Source organism: Telopea speciosissima, chromosome 3 (assembly GCF_018873765.1).
Source record: "Telopea speciosissima isolate NSW1024214 ecotype Mountain lineage chromosome 3, Tspe_v1, whole genome shotgun sequence".
In the NCBI taxonomy this organism is placed as follows: Eukaryota; Viridiplantae; Streptophyta; class Magnoliopsida; order Proteales; family Proteaceae; genus Telopea; species Telopea speciosissima.
This window is the reverse complement of record NC_057918.1, coordinates 36,314,668-36,330,109: the sequence shown is the minus strand read 5'-3', so window position 1 is coordinate 36,330,109 and position 15,442 is coordinate 36,314,668. Positions and strand designations below refer to the sequence as shown.

The 15,442-nt window shown below is 37.7% G+C and overlaps 1 protein-coding gene across 1 annotated transcript in view; it reads right to left on the bottom strand.

Annotated features, from left to right (window-relative positions):
* The window catches only part of LOC122655125 (serine/threonine-protein kinase PCRK1-like), a gene marked incomplete at its 3' end in the record, with an annotated part of 31,994 nt that extends 29,564 nt beyond the window's left edge, over positions 1-2,430 (bottom strand). The window contains exons 1-2 of the mRNA XM_043849358.1: positions 2,410-2,430; positions 1,360-1,778 (exon numbers count right to left, since the gene is read on the bottom strand). Of these exons, the coding sequence (XP_043705293.1) occupies positions 1,360-1,740 (381 nt within the window). The remainder of the gene's footprint in view (positions 1-1,359; positions 1,779-2,409) is intronic.
* Positions 2,431-15,442: the final 13,012 nt, after the last annotated feature.

The following is a 15,442-nucleotide window of genomic DNA, read 5'->3' as shown; positions in this document are numbered from 1 at the left end:
ATAAAAGCCCTAAACCATTAGGAAACAGTAATTCTGCTACCATGATAGAGAACAACCAGAAAAACAGAGGTGATAAGCTTTATATGAATAGAGACCAATTCTTGTGGATGAGATCATTCATGAAGAGCCAGCAGTAGGTAGTAATGATTCCAATCGAAACAATACCTAGTTTTTCATTGATATAAAACTAGACTTCCATAACAATTAATTGCAGCCAGGGTGGCTGCACACCTGAAAAGAGAAATCTACGTAGAGCCTATCAAAATACTGGTGGAGAGGATGCTAGTACTGATCAGATTGCTCTGACACCATGTAACATGATATAACCAGAATGCAAACCAGAGAAAGAAGAAGAAGAGAAACTGAGAGAAGGAGAGAAGGAGAGAAGGAGACGATAGAGATGGAGAGAATCTGTGTATTACAGCTGGGCAATCAAGTTCTATTTATAATGTGTGATATACAGCACTAGAAGTATAACCAGATAAGGAAACCAAAAACAGAAAGGAAACTAACTAATCAAAGACAACTACAACTATACATGCCCCCTATCATGAGAGTTTCCTAACTCTACTAGCGCAAACACCAATGGGTCCAATAAGGGTCCACGACCCCTATAGGACCATAACTTAACAAAGACCATAAGAGAGCCACCATTGGATGGACCTCATCCAAAAGACCTTCCAGGTAATGGAAAGGATATCCAGAACTGAATGACTGTAAACATCAGACACCTGTAGGAAGTGTCTCTTGGATTTCTTGCCCTTTTTAATATACCAGTATAGTGCATAAAGCAAACACGTTAGTTTTCTTACAGGATCGACAATTTTGTGATGCCCAAACTCTACCCAGGATTCCTGAGTGTGAAATCTACAGCTTCCCACTCTACCGAGTGCAAGCAACCTAATAAATAACCAACATAACGGTATGCCAACAATTTGCAGGTACGACTATCGTGATGTTCATCCTTTATTAATGTAATGGAATCTAAAGGGCAAACCATGGCCACCTTATAGTGATGAACCCGGCCACTAACATTTGTATGCTCATTCACCCACAGAAACATTTGAGCTCCTTCAAGTATTGGCACCTCTGTTGCCTTTGTTGATTCACTTCATCACATCTAGCTGTAAATCCATTCCCATTTCCCTACCTTAAAGGTTATATTAATCATTACATGAGTTGAAAAAATAAATTGGATAGATTACAGTTTACTTCCGCCAGATTTTGTTATTCTAGGTTCTTCCAGAGACGATTATAAATAAGGCAACTTTTACATATTATGAAATACATGGACTGATAAATGAATATTTAGATTTTTTAGTACTTTAGCACAAAAAAATCAGGAGGAAGAAATCTTGCCTGCAATCCTCTCCTGCTTAGCTGTTTAACAGCGACGTCTATCCTGTTCTGTGGGTCTTCTGAACTTTTGATCACACCCCTGTAAACACACCCAAACCCTCCCTCCCCGATCATAAGTGACCTGTTGAAGTTTCTGGTGGCTGTCTTCAACTCTGAGTAAACGAACACTCTAAGATTGTTGGGTTTCTGAGAAAAACTTGGAAATGGAGAGCGACCAATAGATTCTGTGCTCATCTCCGAGACATTTTGTGAATTGAACTCAGACCCTGATCTCCTCAGCTCAAGACCACTGGATGAGGATGCCCAGGACCGAACTGAGGTGGACTTTGTGGTCTTCAGTTCATCCTTCTTCTCCCCATTGGAGAAAGTGAAGCACTTCATAGCCCACCACCAAAAATACTAGTACACTAATTTCCTCTCTGCATAGTACAAAAGAGAGAGAGCCTCAAAATCATGCCAGTATGAAATCTGAAAATGAACTAATGAACTCAAAGAACTCTAATTGATAAAATAGACAAAGAAACAATGTGAAATTGAAATAGAAAAGGAAAATAAACCTCCAAAGACTACTCAAGCAAAACATATAAACCATAAAATCTAGATTAACCCATGAAGAAGCTGAACCATCATATCACATCAAAGAAAAGCTTATTTCCCTAAGACCCCAACTAAATCGAAAAATCACTTAACTCGAAAACAATCAATTCTATCTCCTTCTCAGGCAAAGCCCATCATAATTCAGGAACAGTTCATGAAGAACACCTACCTTTTTCATAAATCCAAATTCCAAATAAATGGGTTTCTGAAATTACGTAAAACCCATCTCCAACTCCCCGAGAATCCCCTCTCAAGGGCTTCTCCATTAAATCAATCACTCTAAAAAATTATATGCTAGACTGACACCACCCCAAGACCTCATTTGGGTTCTTACTATGAAAAGTCATGCCCTCTCCCCAACTCTCCGCAGATATGGACTTCTTCTACCAAAAATCCTATCAATCACAATTTATTTCCTGTGCCTACTACAAAACCTAATTTCAGATGAATTACCTTGAGACGCAATAAAAAGTATCCTTGTTCACAACCCAATTTTAAGTTAAACCAATAAAACATCCAAAGTTCAAAGTAGTCTTCAAAATTCTGTTCTGTGGTGAAAGTATGAAAAGAAAATCTCACCTTTTATCTTCCTGGTTGGATTTTGAGAACTCATATCCAGCCCAGATAATTCCCCATACGACAGTTTTTAAAAAGAAACCAGAAACCAGACTTGATAGTCCTCGGGAGAACAGGCACCCCATTATCTAACAGAAGTCAACAAACGGCAGCTGGTAATCCGCTCACCAAACCCAAAAAAAAAAAAAAGAGAAAGCAAAAAGAAAATGTAAAAATATATTTTAGCAATAATGAAACACGGAATTAAATAGGAGTGGAGCTTACTGAGAAATTGTTTTCGTAGAATGGTATATTCCTCTCGAGTCTTGACTCTTGACCTATAAAAATGCTAGTTTGAGAATTCAAACTCATTTAAACAAGAGAAAATTACATGATTAGCTATTTAAACAATCTTATCTCCACCTCCTCGACGGATGCTTCCATTAATCCATTTTCTCTTCGTATATTTAAAACTAAACCCTTTGCTTCAGTTCCTAAGTGGACATCAGAATGTCATACAAGTCGTTTTGTAGAATATAGAATTTGCTTACCCATAGGAATACGTAATATGCTTCGAATTATTCTTTTTAAGGTTTTTCGGAATCCTTATTTTATTTTCTGGAGGTTCATTGAGCTCAGTTTTCGTCTCGCATGGCTTAAATATATTTCTTCAGATATTTATAAAAAATAAGAATAAAAAGATAAAAGGAAAAGATAACGCCACCTCGTCTCACAGCTAGGCGTGTTCTGCCCGGACACAGCAGCGCATGAAATGACCAACACACCCTCATCTTTTCTACCTTTCCATGGGTGTGCCGATCATTTCACACATGGTTGTGTCTGAGCACAAGTATACATCACACTATAGCCTGTTCAACCTGATGGCATTCCTTTTCCAAAAATAAAAAGATAAATTATATCTCATTCAAATGTTATCTGGTTTTTTGACAACAAGTTGACTTGTATTTCTAATTTTTAGGTTTTCATAAATTTTAAAACAATTCCGTTTAAATATGTATGTAAGAGATTTGAATTTTTCCTTGTATTGTAATATTCATATTATTATATATGTAGAATTAGTTTTGTATGTATATTTATATATGACATGTACTATATGCTTAGATGAAAATATATTGTATGATTCAACATATCGGTTCATATTCAATGGTCTAGATTTAATAATTTCAATCTAACGGATACTAAAAAGTGGTTGAAGGAATTCTTCCTTGACCCTGCAATCAAGGAAAACGTTCCCTGTAATGTTTAGACTTTGGAGTGTGTTATTTTTTTCCACATTTTCAACTTTGTACCATCAGCTCTAGAAATATTTTCCCCAATGAGAGGATAGTTTGACCAAGAAAAATGATACATTAAGGTACTGACTTGAAATATTGTCTTTCCGTTATATCACTGTCTTTCCCACTAAGAGTAGGTGTCACGACCGATTTATCAAAAATTGAGGGAAAAAATGTATTACCAATCATAATATCGGTAGATAAAATTTAAAATATTAAAAAAAAATACTCAAATGTAATATTAATATATTACCAAAAAAATATATAATATTAATAAAAATAGGATAAATTACGAAACATCCCCTGAAAATGGAATGATACTCAAGTCACCTCCTCTTATTTGAAAATACTCAGAATACCCCCTGCATTAGAGTCCTATATTACAGATTAATCTCTATTGTTAGTTTTACATTGTTAACTGATGAAGTCAGCTAGTTAAATTTATTTAAAATCCTAAACTACCCTTGATCAGTGTATAATTACTATTTTATCTTTGGATCTAAAAAACCCAACATGTATTTTTTTTTTAATTAAAACAAAGAATCGAAAAGGGAATATTCTCTCTCCTTCTTCCCCAAATTACTAAATCGAATGGAGTTAGGGTTTTAACAACCACCATTGTGGTCTCTTGCAGCAGTAACTAATTTGCCTGAATCCAACTGCATCTTCATAACCATATGCTTGTGAGTTTTGTCTTTGAACCAGAAGCTCGGCCAGTTCGATGGCTTGTTCAATGGCTTCTTAGGCTTTAGTCTCTGCAAATATGGCATTTAGGGTTATGGTTTCTTCTGGGAAAAAGGGTTTCGACAATCGAAGGTTGTGCTGAATGGGTTTTATCTCTGATTCATTGGTTCTTCTAATTTTGATGGGATTTTCATTTAGGTCCTGCCATCGTGCTTGATTATATATGATCTTATGAGAACAGTTTATTGTCAAGTGGTGATCTCCCAAACTCCTAGATGGCTTGAAAAGATGCCAAGTCAACTAGGCGATGTAGTAGGGAAGTAGCAAAGCAAGGACGGAAGCACAACCTTCGACTTTTTTTTCAAATTTGGGCAATAAAATTTGTTCATTAAAAGCTATGAAATAAAGGGGAATTTGGAATGAATGGTTCACAGTGCAGAATGGAATTTGCAGATCACATCAATGGTGGTATAAATCAAAATAGGAGTAGAGAGAGAGAGGGGGAGGGGAACGTGATGATTGCGCTGAAAGAGGATGGTGTGGGATGGGACTGCACGGCGGTAATGGTGGTGGTGGTGACTAGGGCAATGGTGGTTGTAGTGGTGGTGGTGATCTAAGGTATAATTGGACATATCAAAATTGGTATCCTAAATATAATTTACAAGCTTTGGGTATCTAAAGTGCATTTTCTACAAATGTTGAGTACTTCAATTGTCATTGTTAATCTTATTTTGGTTGAGGTTAAAATGTCTTTTCATTTTTTGGTTTGACTTAAGATATTATCGTTACTGTAGAGGGGGACGAATGAGTACTTTCAAATAAGAGGGGGGTGATTTGAGTATCGTTTCATTTTTAGGAGGTTTTTCGTAAATTACCCATAAATATAATATATTTCAAACCTAATATTTATAAAACGTGAGGTACATAAACCTAATATATCATACGTGAGATATCCAACACCCAAAAAAAAAAAGAATCTTACATGTTGACAACATCACTTAACATTGACCAACACTCTAATATTTATTTGTTAGAGTGGATGAAGTATGTGTATTTTTTTTTTTTCCCCCAAAACGTAACTTACGAGTTACGGGTTAATTCTAGAGGGAATGTTTTTCCTGTCATGTTCCCTATTCACTACAGTGGTCCAGTTCCTCTCATAGGGAGGCGGAAATGACGTTTTAACCTTCCTCGGGCAGTGTGTTCGGGCAGAGGGTTAGATCGTCATTTCCCACTCTTATGAGAGGAACTGAACCATTGTACCAGACAGAGAATAAGAGATAATAATGATCCGTTCTAGAGGAGGTACAAGTAATTTACTCAATACAAAAATACAACAATTTCTACGAATCCCCAAATGACTATTAATTAATTTATATTTTTTGGTAAAGATTTGCTTTCTTGCTTTTTTTGCTTTTTAAGCTAAAGAGCACTTAAACAGCTCGAGACATAAGGGAGTGCCGAGTTGCTGCCGATCTTACAAAAGTTACTGCCGGCCCAAAGGGCTCACTGGTTGGACTTGGACCCGAACCTGGACGTTTTTCTATAAAATCCAATGGCAGAAGGAGAAGGGTTCAAGGAATCAGGATCGGATAGATTAACGGAATTGGCCGGCCAATCCAAGTCAGCAAATCTAAAGACATTCTCTCAGTACGAGAGAATCGAAATCGTTACATCCGAAGATATGAGATTAAGAAGCTTACACACATTAAAATTCCAGTCTCTTTTCCATTGAGTTATATTGTGCTGTTTTAAATAAAAATAAATAAATAAATAAAGATTTCAAATACCTTCTTATTAGTTCTTACCTACTTGTTATTCGCTCAAAAATGTTGTCTCTCAGAATTTGGCCAGCTCATACACTTCATGTGCGTGAATTGACTCGCATACAGGGGGAGACAGTTGATCAGCCATATATGATAGGGTTGACTGACTGAAGCCGAAGGAAGCTTCTCTGAGAACATGGTTTTTGCGACTTAGGGGGAATGGTCGACCGTCAATGGCTAGTTTATTCCTTTCTATGATAGACACATCTTATGAGACTTCTTAGACAGGCAAGATGTTATTGGTGAAGTTTGATTTCGATTCAAAAAGTATAGTTAGTATTTTTGGAGGGTCATTTTGGCCTCGAAATGAGCTCAGATGGCCTAAAAAATGGATACATCACTATCAGAGGAGGTGAATTGTGTTGGACTCGTCGAGATTTTCGAATCGATATAAGACATATATTATGTTTTGGTTCGATATTATCTTGTTTAGCTTTTTTGGGTCTAGGGGTATTTCTGTACTTTTTTGGATTAGGACTTCTCTATATAATATTTTTATCTCTAAGAGGATTGTATGAGAGTTTTGTAACATTCAAAGATAGTGAAATCTATTCTGTTGCTCGGCCGTAGACGTAGCTTCTCATTTTTGAGAGTGAACCACGTAAATTTTGGTGTTGTGCGTTGTGTGATTTCTCTTTTTCGTTTTCTTCTGCAAATCGCTACTCCTGGACGTTGTTTTCTTAACACAAGAGACATCTCTTCTCTATAAATACTGGTTTATAGAGAACATCTTAATCGTCCTAAGGGTCCTCCACCTCTTCTCTCTCGCTCTCTAGTTTTTTTTTTCATTTGTTTTATTGTTTTGAGAAGCCTTCAAAGTTTACTTCTATCATCGATTGAGCACAAACCAAGTGTGTCTGATGTGGCTCCATAATTGAGTGCAACAATTATTGGAAAGACCTATAAAGCTGATTTATATTGGAGATCAATTCACAACAATTGGATTACACCATTAGGGATGTCTAGGTCTGAAGGAGAGTGACCGGTGACCGGTGACATAACTTAGCCCTAGTGTGCACACACAAAGTAATATAAGAAAGTGTTGTATTATTATTTTATAGAAGCACTTTGGGTCAAAGCACTTGTTTCAAAAAGCACTTTTTCAAGTGTGTGTCAAAGTTTCAAAATTGTGTTTTGTTTCATTCCCTCCTTTTTTGTTTCCCTCCTCTATTTTGTTTGAAATTGGTTGTACTCTCTTGTGTGCAAGAGGCTAGAATTGAGCTCAAGAATAGTCCCACATTGGTTGTGGGAGAGTTACTTGAGGGGTATATATATAGGATTGTTTCCTTAAGGTGTGAGCCTTTTGGAGAGGAAGACACCCTACTCTCTAGTGTGTGGGGGGTCCTTGGGGTGCTTTTGAATCGCGCGCGCGCGCGCCGAGCCGAGCCGGGCCGGGCCGTGGCCGAGGTCGGGGTCGGGGTCGGGGTCGGGGTGTGGGTGTGGGTGTGGGTGTGGGTGTAACCAAAACCTTATAGGAGTTTTAATGTTTTGTTTAAAACTCGATTTGGTTCACCCGTGGTTCATCTATACGGTTGAACCACACTTGTCTATTCGTACATATATATGAATAGTTACACCCCCTCCCTGTACGGGGAGGTATACATACGGTCACACCTCCCATGTAAGGGTTACACCCCTGTACGTATATCACCTGTATTCATGCGGATGTATCCCTTCATGAAAGGGTACTCCAGTATTATATATATACACCATGTCATGCCTGTTTTTGATATAGAAAATAGAGCCGAGTCGGGCCGGGCCGTGGCCGTGGCCGAGGTCGGGGTCGGGGTCGGGGTCGGGGTCGGGGTCGGGGTGTGGGTGTAACCAAAACCTTATAGGATTTTTAATGTTTTGTTTAAAACTCGATTTGGTTCACCCGTGGTTCATCTATACGGTTGAACCACACTTGTCTATTCGTACATATATATGAATAGTTACACCCCCTCCGTGTACGTGGAGGTATACATACGGTCACACCTCCCATGTAAGGGTTACACCCCTGTACGTATATCACCTGTATTCATACGGATGTATCCCTTCATGAAAGGGTACTCGATATATATATATACACCATGTCATGCTGTTTTTGATATAGAAAACAGAGCCGAGTCGGGCCGGGCCGTGGCCGAGGTCGGGGTCGGGGTCGGGGTCGGGGTCGGGGTGTGGGTGTGGGTGTAACCAAAACCTTATAGGAGTTTTAATGTTTTGTTTAAAACTCGATTTGGTTCACCCGTGGTTCATCTATACGGTTGAACCACACTTGTCTATTCGTACATATATATGAATAGTTACACCCCTCCGTGTACGTGGAGGTATACATCGGTCACACCTCCCATGTAAGGGTTACACCCCTGTACGTATATCACCCGTATTCATACGGATATATCCCTTCATGAAAGGGTACTCGAGTATTATATATATACACCATGTCATGCCTGTTTTTGATATAGAAAAGCGAGACGTATTGTCCCTAGCAGATCCGTTCCAGAGCGAATCTGTATTTTTGTTTAAGTAATAAGAGGGTTGTATAGCCGTTTGATATCCCCGGTACTCGTATTAGGTTCGCAACTTATACGTTTAGGAGTTGTATTTATCTTGGAGGGTAAGGTGCAAGGTCAACCCCGTTGCAGAAGAGGGGGCATCTAAATCCTTAAGGAAAGTATCTTACAGATACGACTCAACTCGATTGTCCGTGCTTCTTCCTTCTGGTTCGTTTCACTCTGCAACTGGTGTGCGATAACAGGTATTTCTCTATTTCTGTATATCTGCTTTGTCTTACAGTATATGCCTAATATAACAGAAAGTGTTAAGTTTTCCTTTAGTGGCCATCATTGTGCTTGGATGAGCATCAAGAAAGAGTGAAAGGCATTTCAAACCTTCAACACATAGAGGAGGGTAGAGGAGGAAAGTAATGATAATTTTAGATTTGTGGGTGATCCTTGACCATATGTGAAGAAAAACATTTCCTATAAAAAATAAAAGGGAGAGGTTTTGTGCACGACCATGCATGGTAAATCTTTGTGCACCAATCATTGGATGAGGATGAAAGATCATGAACCCTACATAGTCATGCCCATCCAACAGTTTGGTACATGACCGAGCTAGTTGTGCACATAACCTTTCACCAACAATAAATGATTCTTAAACTCTTGACCACAGTGTAATGATCTATCAATATCTCTACCACGCAGCAAATAAGAGTGAGCCCATATCAATATCTCTCCTCTCTTAGAAGACCAAACTCAACAATTTCAATGCACCAAAAAAAAAACTCAACAATTTTGTATCATATAAATGCTCTAAGGGTGTCAAGTTCAGCCCGAATCAGTCGGACTGACCGGTTCAACATGGACTGCATCGAACTAACCCTTATTGATTTGGTTTCGGATTGTGATTTTATGAAATCGGTGAAAAAGACTGACCAAAGCCAAAAACAGGACGGAACCCAATAAAAATCCAAGACTGGGCTGATAGTAACCCAATAAGAAATTGAAACCGGACTAGACCATGCATGATAATAGCCGATTACATACCAATAACAAAATTGATAAGAAACTGGACCAAATCAGTTTGGAATTAAAAACGAAAACTTCCATAACTATTTGGTTTCAGGTTGGCCCAATAACAATTAAAAATGGGTCCAAACCGACCAATTAAGATCCTCTGTGTGTGTTTTTTTAGTAGCTCCCGCTTTCGACTTTGTCAAACATAATGATCTCCAAGAAATGCAATTTTGGTCTCGTATCCACACGGATTCTATATACTGATAGAATTTTAATAAAAAAAAAAACAAATTATAATATTAGTATTAGAACAAAAATATAATTCTAAATTGATTATAACTATTCTAAATATACTAAAATATAAATTTAAATATAATAAAAAAGAAACTATTGAATTATTTTATTATTATTTATTTAATAAAAATTAAGTAATGATCTAAGATTTCAATTCTTCCATTCTTCCATGTTTCAATCTTAGCATATTGTTCCATAGAAATAAGGTCCAAAATATGGAACAAACAAGTGTTCCCACAGCTCTACCACCTCATCAATTCTATTCCACTTGATTCCTCTTTCATGACCACAGATCTTTCCCGTGGAACAACTCTACCACCTTATTAATTCCATTCCACATATCTTTCCCGCTAACGAATGGAAAATTTTGAATGAGAGTCGATAGCCTTTCCTCCACAATTCACATGAGAAGAGTAAGAGAAGTAGGTTGTAGGGTCATGAGCATGGATTTAGTCATCAATATCAGGATTTGTATTGGTCCTAGTTGATACCGATCTGATATTGTCAATAGGTAATGATATGCGGTAGAAAGGAATAAAAAATTAATTAGCAATTGATAAAAATTGGTATTGAATCCGAACTAGCGTTGATCAATACTGATATGAAATGACCAATACGACCTATCCGATACCGATTACTAAATCCATGGTACTAAGAACCCATGAGAAGGGGAAACGAAAATCATGAAACCGACCCCGTTAAGTGAGAAAAGGCTTAATTAAGGCTAGATTTAGTATAGTTTCTATTTCAAATTCATATTGATTTAATCAAATAGTCAACAAATAGATTTTTGGTTAAGAATTGAATTTTTTTTGTTGTATCGATATGAAATATTTCAAGAAAAGAAATTCATTTGGTAGTTCAATTTCTGAGAATAAATTCTCTATATTTATTTGGGAAGGGTGGTTGTGGCGAGGGTGGGGCTTGGAAGGGAGTGGTGGTGGTGGTTGCAGTGATGGTGGCATGGTGGTGGTGAGATCATTAGGAGAAGAAGGGGGGATGGTGTTATGTGCCTAATGGGGCTCACTCAAGTGTATGAATGCTAGATTGGGTTAGCCTAGTATGAGATAGGTTAAAGAGCTTGATTTAACGCGTTCAATCAGCTTCGGAGCTTTTTGGCGTATCAGTTAAGTACCTAACATTTGGTATCAGAGCTAGTCACCACGTCATAGGTTCTAATCACGGAGAGGGCTACATGGAGTAAAGTGAAAACCGTTAAGAAAGGGCTACCTGCTGCAAGGAAGAAACCCTAGAGTAGAGTGTACCCATTTGGAAAAGGGCTACCTACCATCAGAGTGAAAGTTACCTAGAGTGTAAGCAGCCAAGGACGACGGTTGCGGAAGCGTGGTGGTCTATTATGTGCCTAATGAGGCTCACTCTAGTGTATGGACGCTAGATTGGGCCAGCCTAGTATGGGATAAGTTAAAGGGCTTGATTTAACGCGTTCCATCAGCTTTGGAGCTTTTGGCGTATCGATCAAGTACCTAACAGCTGGTGTTTTATTTTTAACTTGAACTTACTACTTTGCCCATCAAATTAACCATGTGCTCAGTAAAGAGCAAGAGTGAAATCAAATAAGGTGTAAAAATCACTCCATAAAATTGAAATAAGGTGCAAAAATCAAATCAATCAATTTTCGAAATAAAAATCACGCCATAAAATTGAAATAGAAATCATACCAAATCAAGTCTAAATTAAAAAACTCTAATTGTAATTGTGAACCTATTCCTGACTTCTTTTTTTTTTGGATAAAATATTCCAGGCTTCTTGCAACGCTCCTTCATTCCCCATTTTCTATGGCAACTATGCTCATAGATACAAGAGAAAATCAACTTTAGAAGATTCTATTTTAGTCTATCCAATTACTTGGGACCAATTGTCCCTTATCTTCAGTTAAGGTGGAGACTTCTGTCTAAACCGTTTTCCATTTGGGCATGAGTGCTTAAGGCAAAATACTTCTCAAAATTTTCCATTTTCCACCCAAAAATAGGATCCAAGAAGGGATCGTGGACTTGGAATAGCATTGCCAAAACTCTCCCAGTTCCGTAGCATATGGTCTGAAGACAAATTGGGAATGATAAGACAACTTTTTGCTGGTATGATCTATGGATACCAGATGACACAGGTAACCACTTACCACAAATCCTTTCATAAAATTTTAATTTAAATTATGTTAATGAATTTATGCTTGACACAAATTGGAATAGGCCTCTCTTACAGTCTTGCTTTGCTTTTCCTTCTGTTACAAATATTCTTCGAATTAATATTTTCAATCTTGATAATCTGTGGAACTGTTTTGTTTCAAAAAATGACAAATTCTCTACCAAATTAGCTGCAAAACAAATAACAACAGCTAATTTGACTAATCCCATGATTATGCAATGGTGGAGATTTTTTTGGAGACTCAATTTACATCCTCGATTTAAAATCTTCTTTTGGCGTGTTTTAAATGCAAGACTTCCTGTCAGAGAATCTCTTTCGAAATGGATACTTGTCGAGCCTTCATGTGTGTTACAGCTTGGCATATTTTTTACCCGAATCCGAATGTAGGTCCAGAACCCGAGGTCGTAGCACCGTGTTCATTATGGAATGTCGGTTGGGTGTTCGAGCGGGTAGAAGAGGAAGATCGAATCCTTGCGTCAATACGACATCTACCGATAAACGTCGGATACCTCCCCCGTGTAGTTGCAAGACCCATCGACAGATATACGGATTGTGGTAAGTTCCATTAACTGACAAGCATAAGCCGTGCTTGATATTTTAAACTTAAATATTTTTTGCAAGAGTGTGTTAGAGAAGGTGGGGAAGATCCCCAGAGAAAAGCCCTAGGATTTCATAAGCAAAAGGCCATGATTGAGGCATCGGAGGCAAGCAGAGTCTTGCATCCAGCCTTGAGTCCGATGTGGGCTGAATAGTAGGGTACATCGGATCCAAGCACAGATTCACGCCCAGGCTTGGATCCGGCCTCCCATCCGATGCAGATCATATGCGAACTTTCAAGGATTCTGTTTAATACATTATTATATGTTATTCAATTGGGTTATATTATAATAATGTTACTATGAATTAAGATGTATTATAATATTAATTTTTATTTTATATAAGTTATATAAATTATAATAATTTTATAGTATATAATGTACTACGGTGTAGTGTTTATATATATATATATATATATTGATTTATATAACATAGGGGTTATATTGAATTAATTGTTAAGAGAAATAGTGAAATAGGAGGTGGCATTAGTAGTTAGTAGTGGCAATGGGTGTAGGAGGTGTATTTATAGGATCTAGCCACCTAGCAAAGTGTTTAGGTGTCAAGCAAAGGTTAGGAGGTGGGAGTGTTAGATGTCAACGTAATGGGTAGATGGGTAGAAAATCCTTAATGCTTATCTCTTAGCAATTGTTAACATGGTTTAGTAGGAGTTGGTAGCCTATAGTGTAAATGTGTGAAGTGTTGTTTTAGATTTAAACCACCTAGCACATGGTGTAAGGTGTCATGTGAGTGAATTATTAAACAATAAGGTATTAATCATAATGGGTAATAAAATACAATCAACTAACTTTTAATAATATAATAAAATTAGTTAAATGTGTTAATGGGTTAACTAAAACAAATTAAACCCATTCACTGTTACTAACTCTACTATTGTAAACCTTAGAAACAGAAAAGAGGAGAAAAGAGAAAAAGAAGAAGAAGAAGGAGAAGCAGAGACGAAGGGAAGAAGGAAAAGTGGAAAAAGGGAAGAGATGGAACTCTTGAAATTTCAAATTGTTGTTTTGAGGTAATAACCTCATCTTTACTTTACTCTCTTCTTTAATCACAAGATTCATGGCAATTCCTTGTAGAATCCATACTATATCTCCCTTACTTTCAATTGCCCAGTAAATTCAAGATTTATAGAACTCATCCCTATTACTTTCAAACTCTAAGTAAACTTTAGAATTAATGAAATTCTTCTCAAGAATCCTTCCTAAGCTATGAATTAACTTCAATTCTGATTTTAAAATATATGAATGATGCATCCGATGTTGTTTACACCTCTGGTTAGGTCGGATTTAAGGTCGGAGGCATGACCAGGTTGAGTCCGATGTTGCATCCAATGTTGTTTGCATCTCTGGTTGGGTCGGTTTTAAGGTTGGAGGCATGACCAGGTTGAGTCCAATGTTGTATCCGATGTTGTCTACACCTCTGGTCGGGTCGGACTTAAGGTCGGAGGCACGGCCAAGTTGAATCCGATGCTGCATCCGATGTTGACTGCACGATGGGTCGTAGTTCCATTAATTCCAATTTTAAACTGGACTCATAGGGCTTCATTTTGTTAGAAGAAAACATTACTCAGTTCTGTCTCTAAGTAATCCAAAATTTTCTTACAAAACCTCATTTTTCCTTTAAATTCTTGTAACTACTCTTAAACCTAAATTTGATTCTAAACCTATTCTAACCTAACCCTAAGGCTACCCTAGGATCCTACCAACACTCAAGCATATTCTAATACTTGTGTATGACTTAATAATTATAAGGAATAATCATTTGGTCATCAAAACCGTCTTGAGGACTATTTCAATCTTGCAAACGCAAACATAGCAAGGTAAGTGGGGGTAAGCTTTGAATGTTATAAGAATGTTTGCTTCATTCCTAGATATATTTGCTAGGAATCACTTGCATATTTACATTCCTATCTTATTTATGATATTTATTGATTTCGTTGCTTATGACTGATGAATGTGAACAATGCGATGTGGTATGATATGCAACATGAATGCTTGTGCTAGAATAGATGCCGTAATCGGCTTGAAAACGAGAGGTATGGTGTGTCGTAGTATGGGATGCGGGAACACTGTGCACCTCGTACTATGCCATTTAGATTGCATATGGCTAGGGATGTCATTCCTTAATGCTATAACCCTTACCAACAGGGGTCCAAGTGTTGGGTGATCATAGCCCCTTGTCCCGAGGAGTACATGCCGGGGTGGGGTCCAGACTATGATTATCGGGGTCTACCCATTGGGAGGTATGTAATACCAACAACCGATGTGGGTCCCATACAATAATTGAGGTATGTCTCAGGAAAATGGGAAGGAACTGAGATCGTTACCCGAGTTGTTGGCGTGGCATTGACCTAGAGACTTAGGCATTGCTTGTTAGGTGAAAATTAAGATTAAAATTGAACCTATGCATTTAGGATTCATGCTTGTATGTGTGTGGTCTATCCTTTACTTGCTGGGCTCAATGGAGCTCACCCCCGTGGAATTTTTCTTTTTCTTTTAGATGATACTGTAGGTGGATATCATGATGACGGGGAGGATTGTTTCGAGCCGAAGAG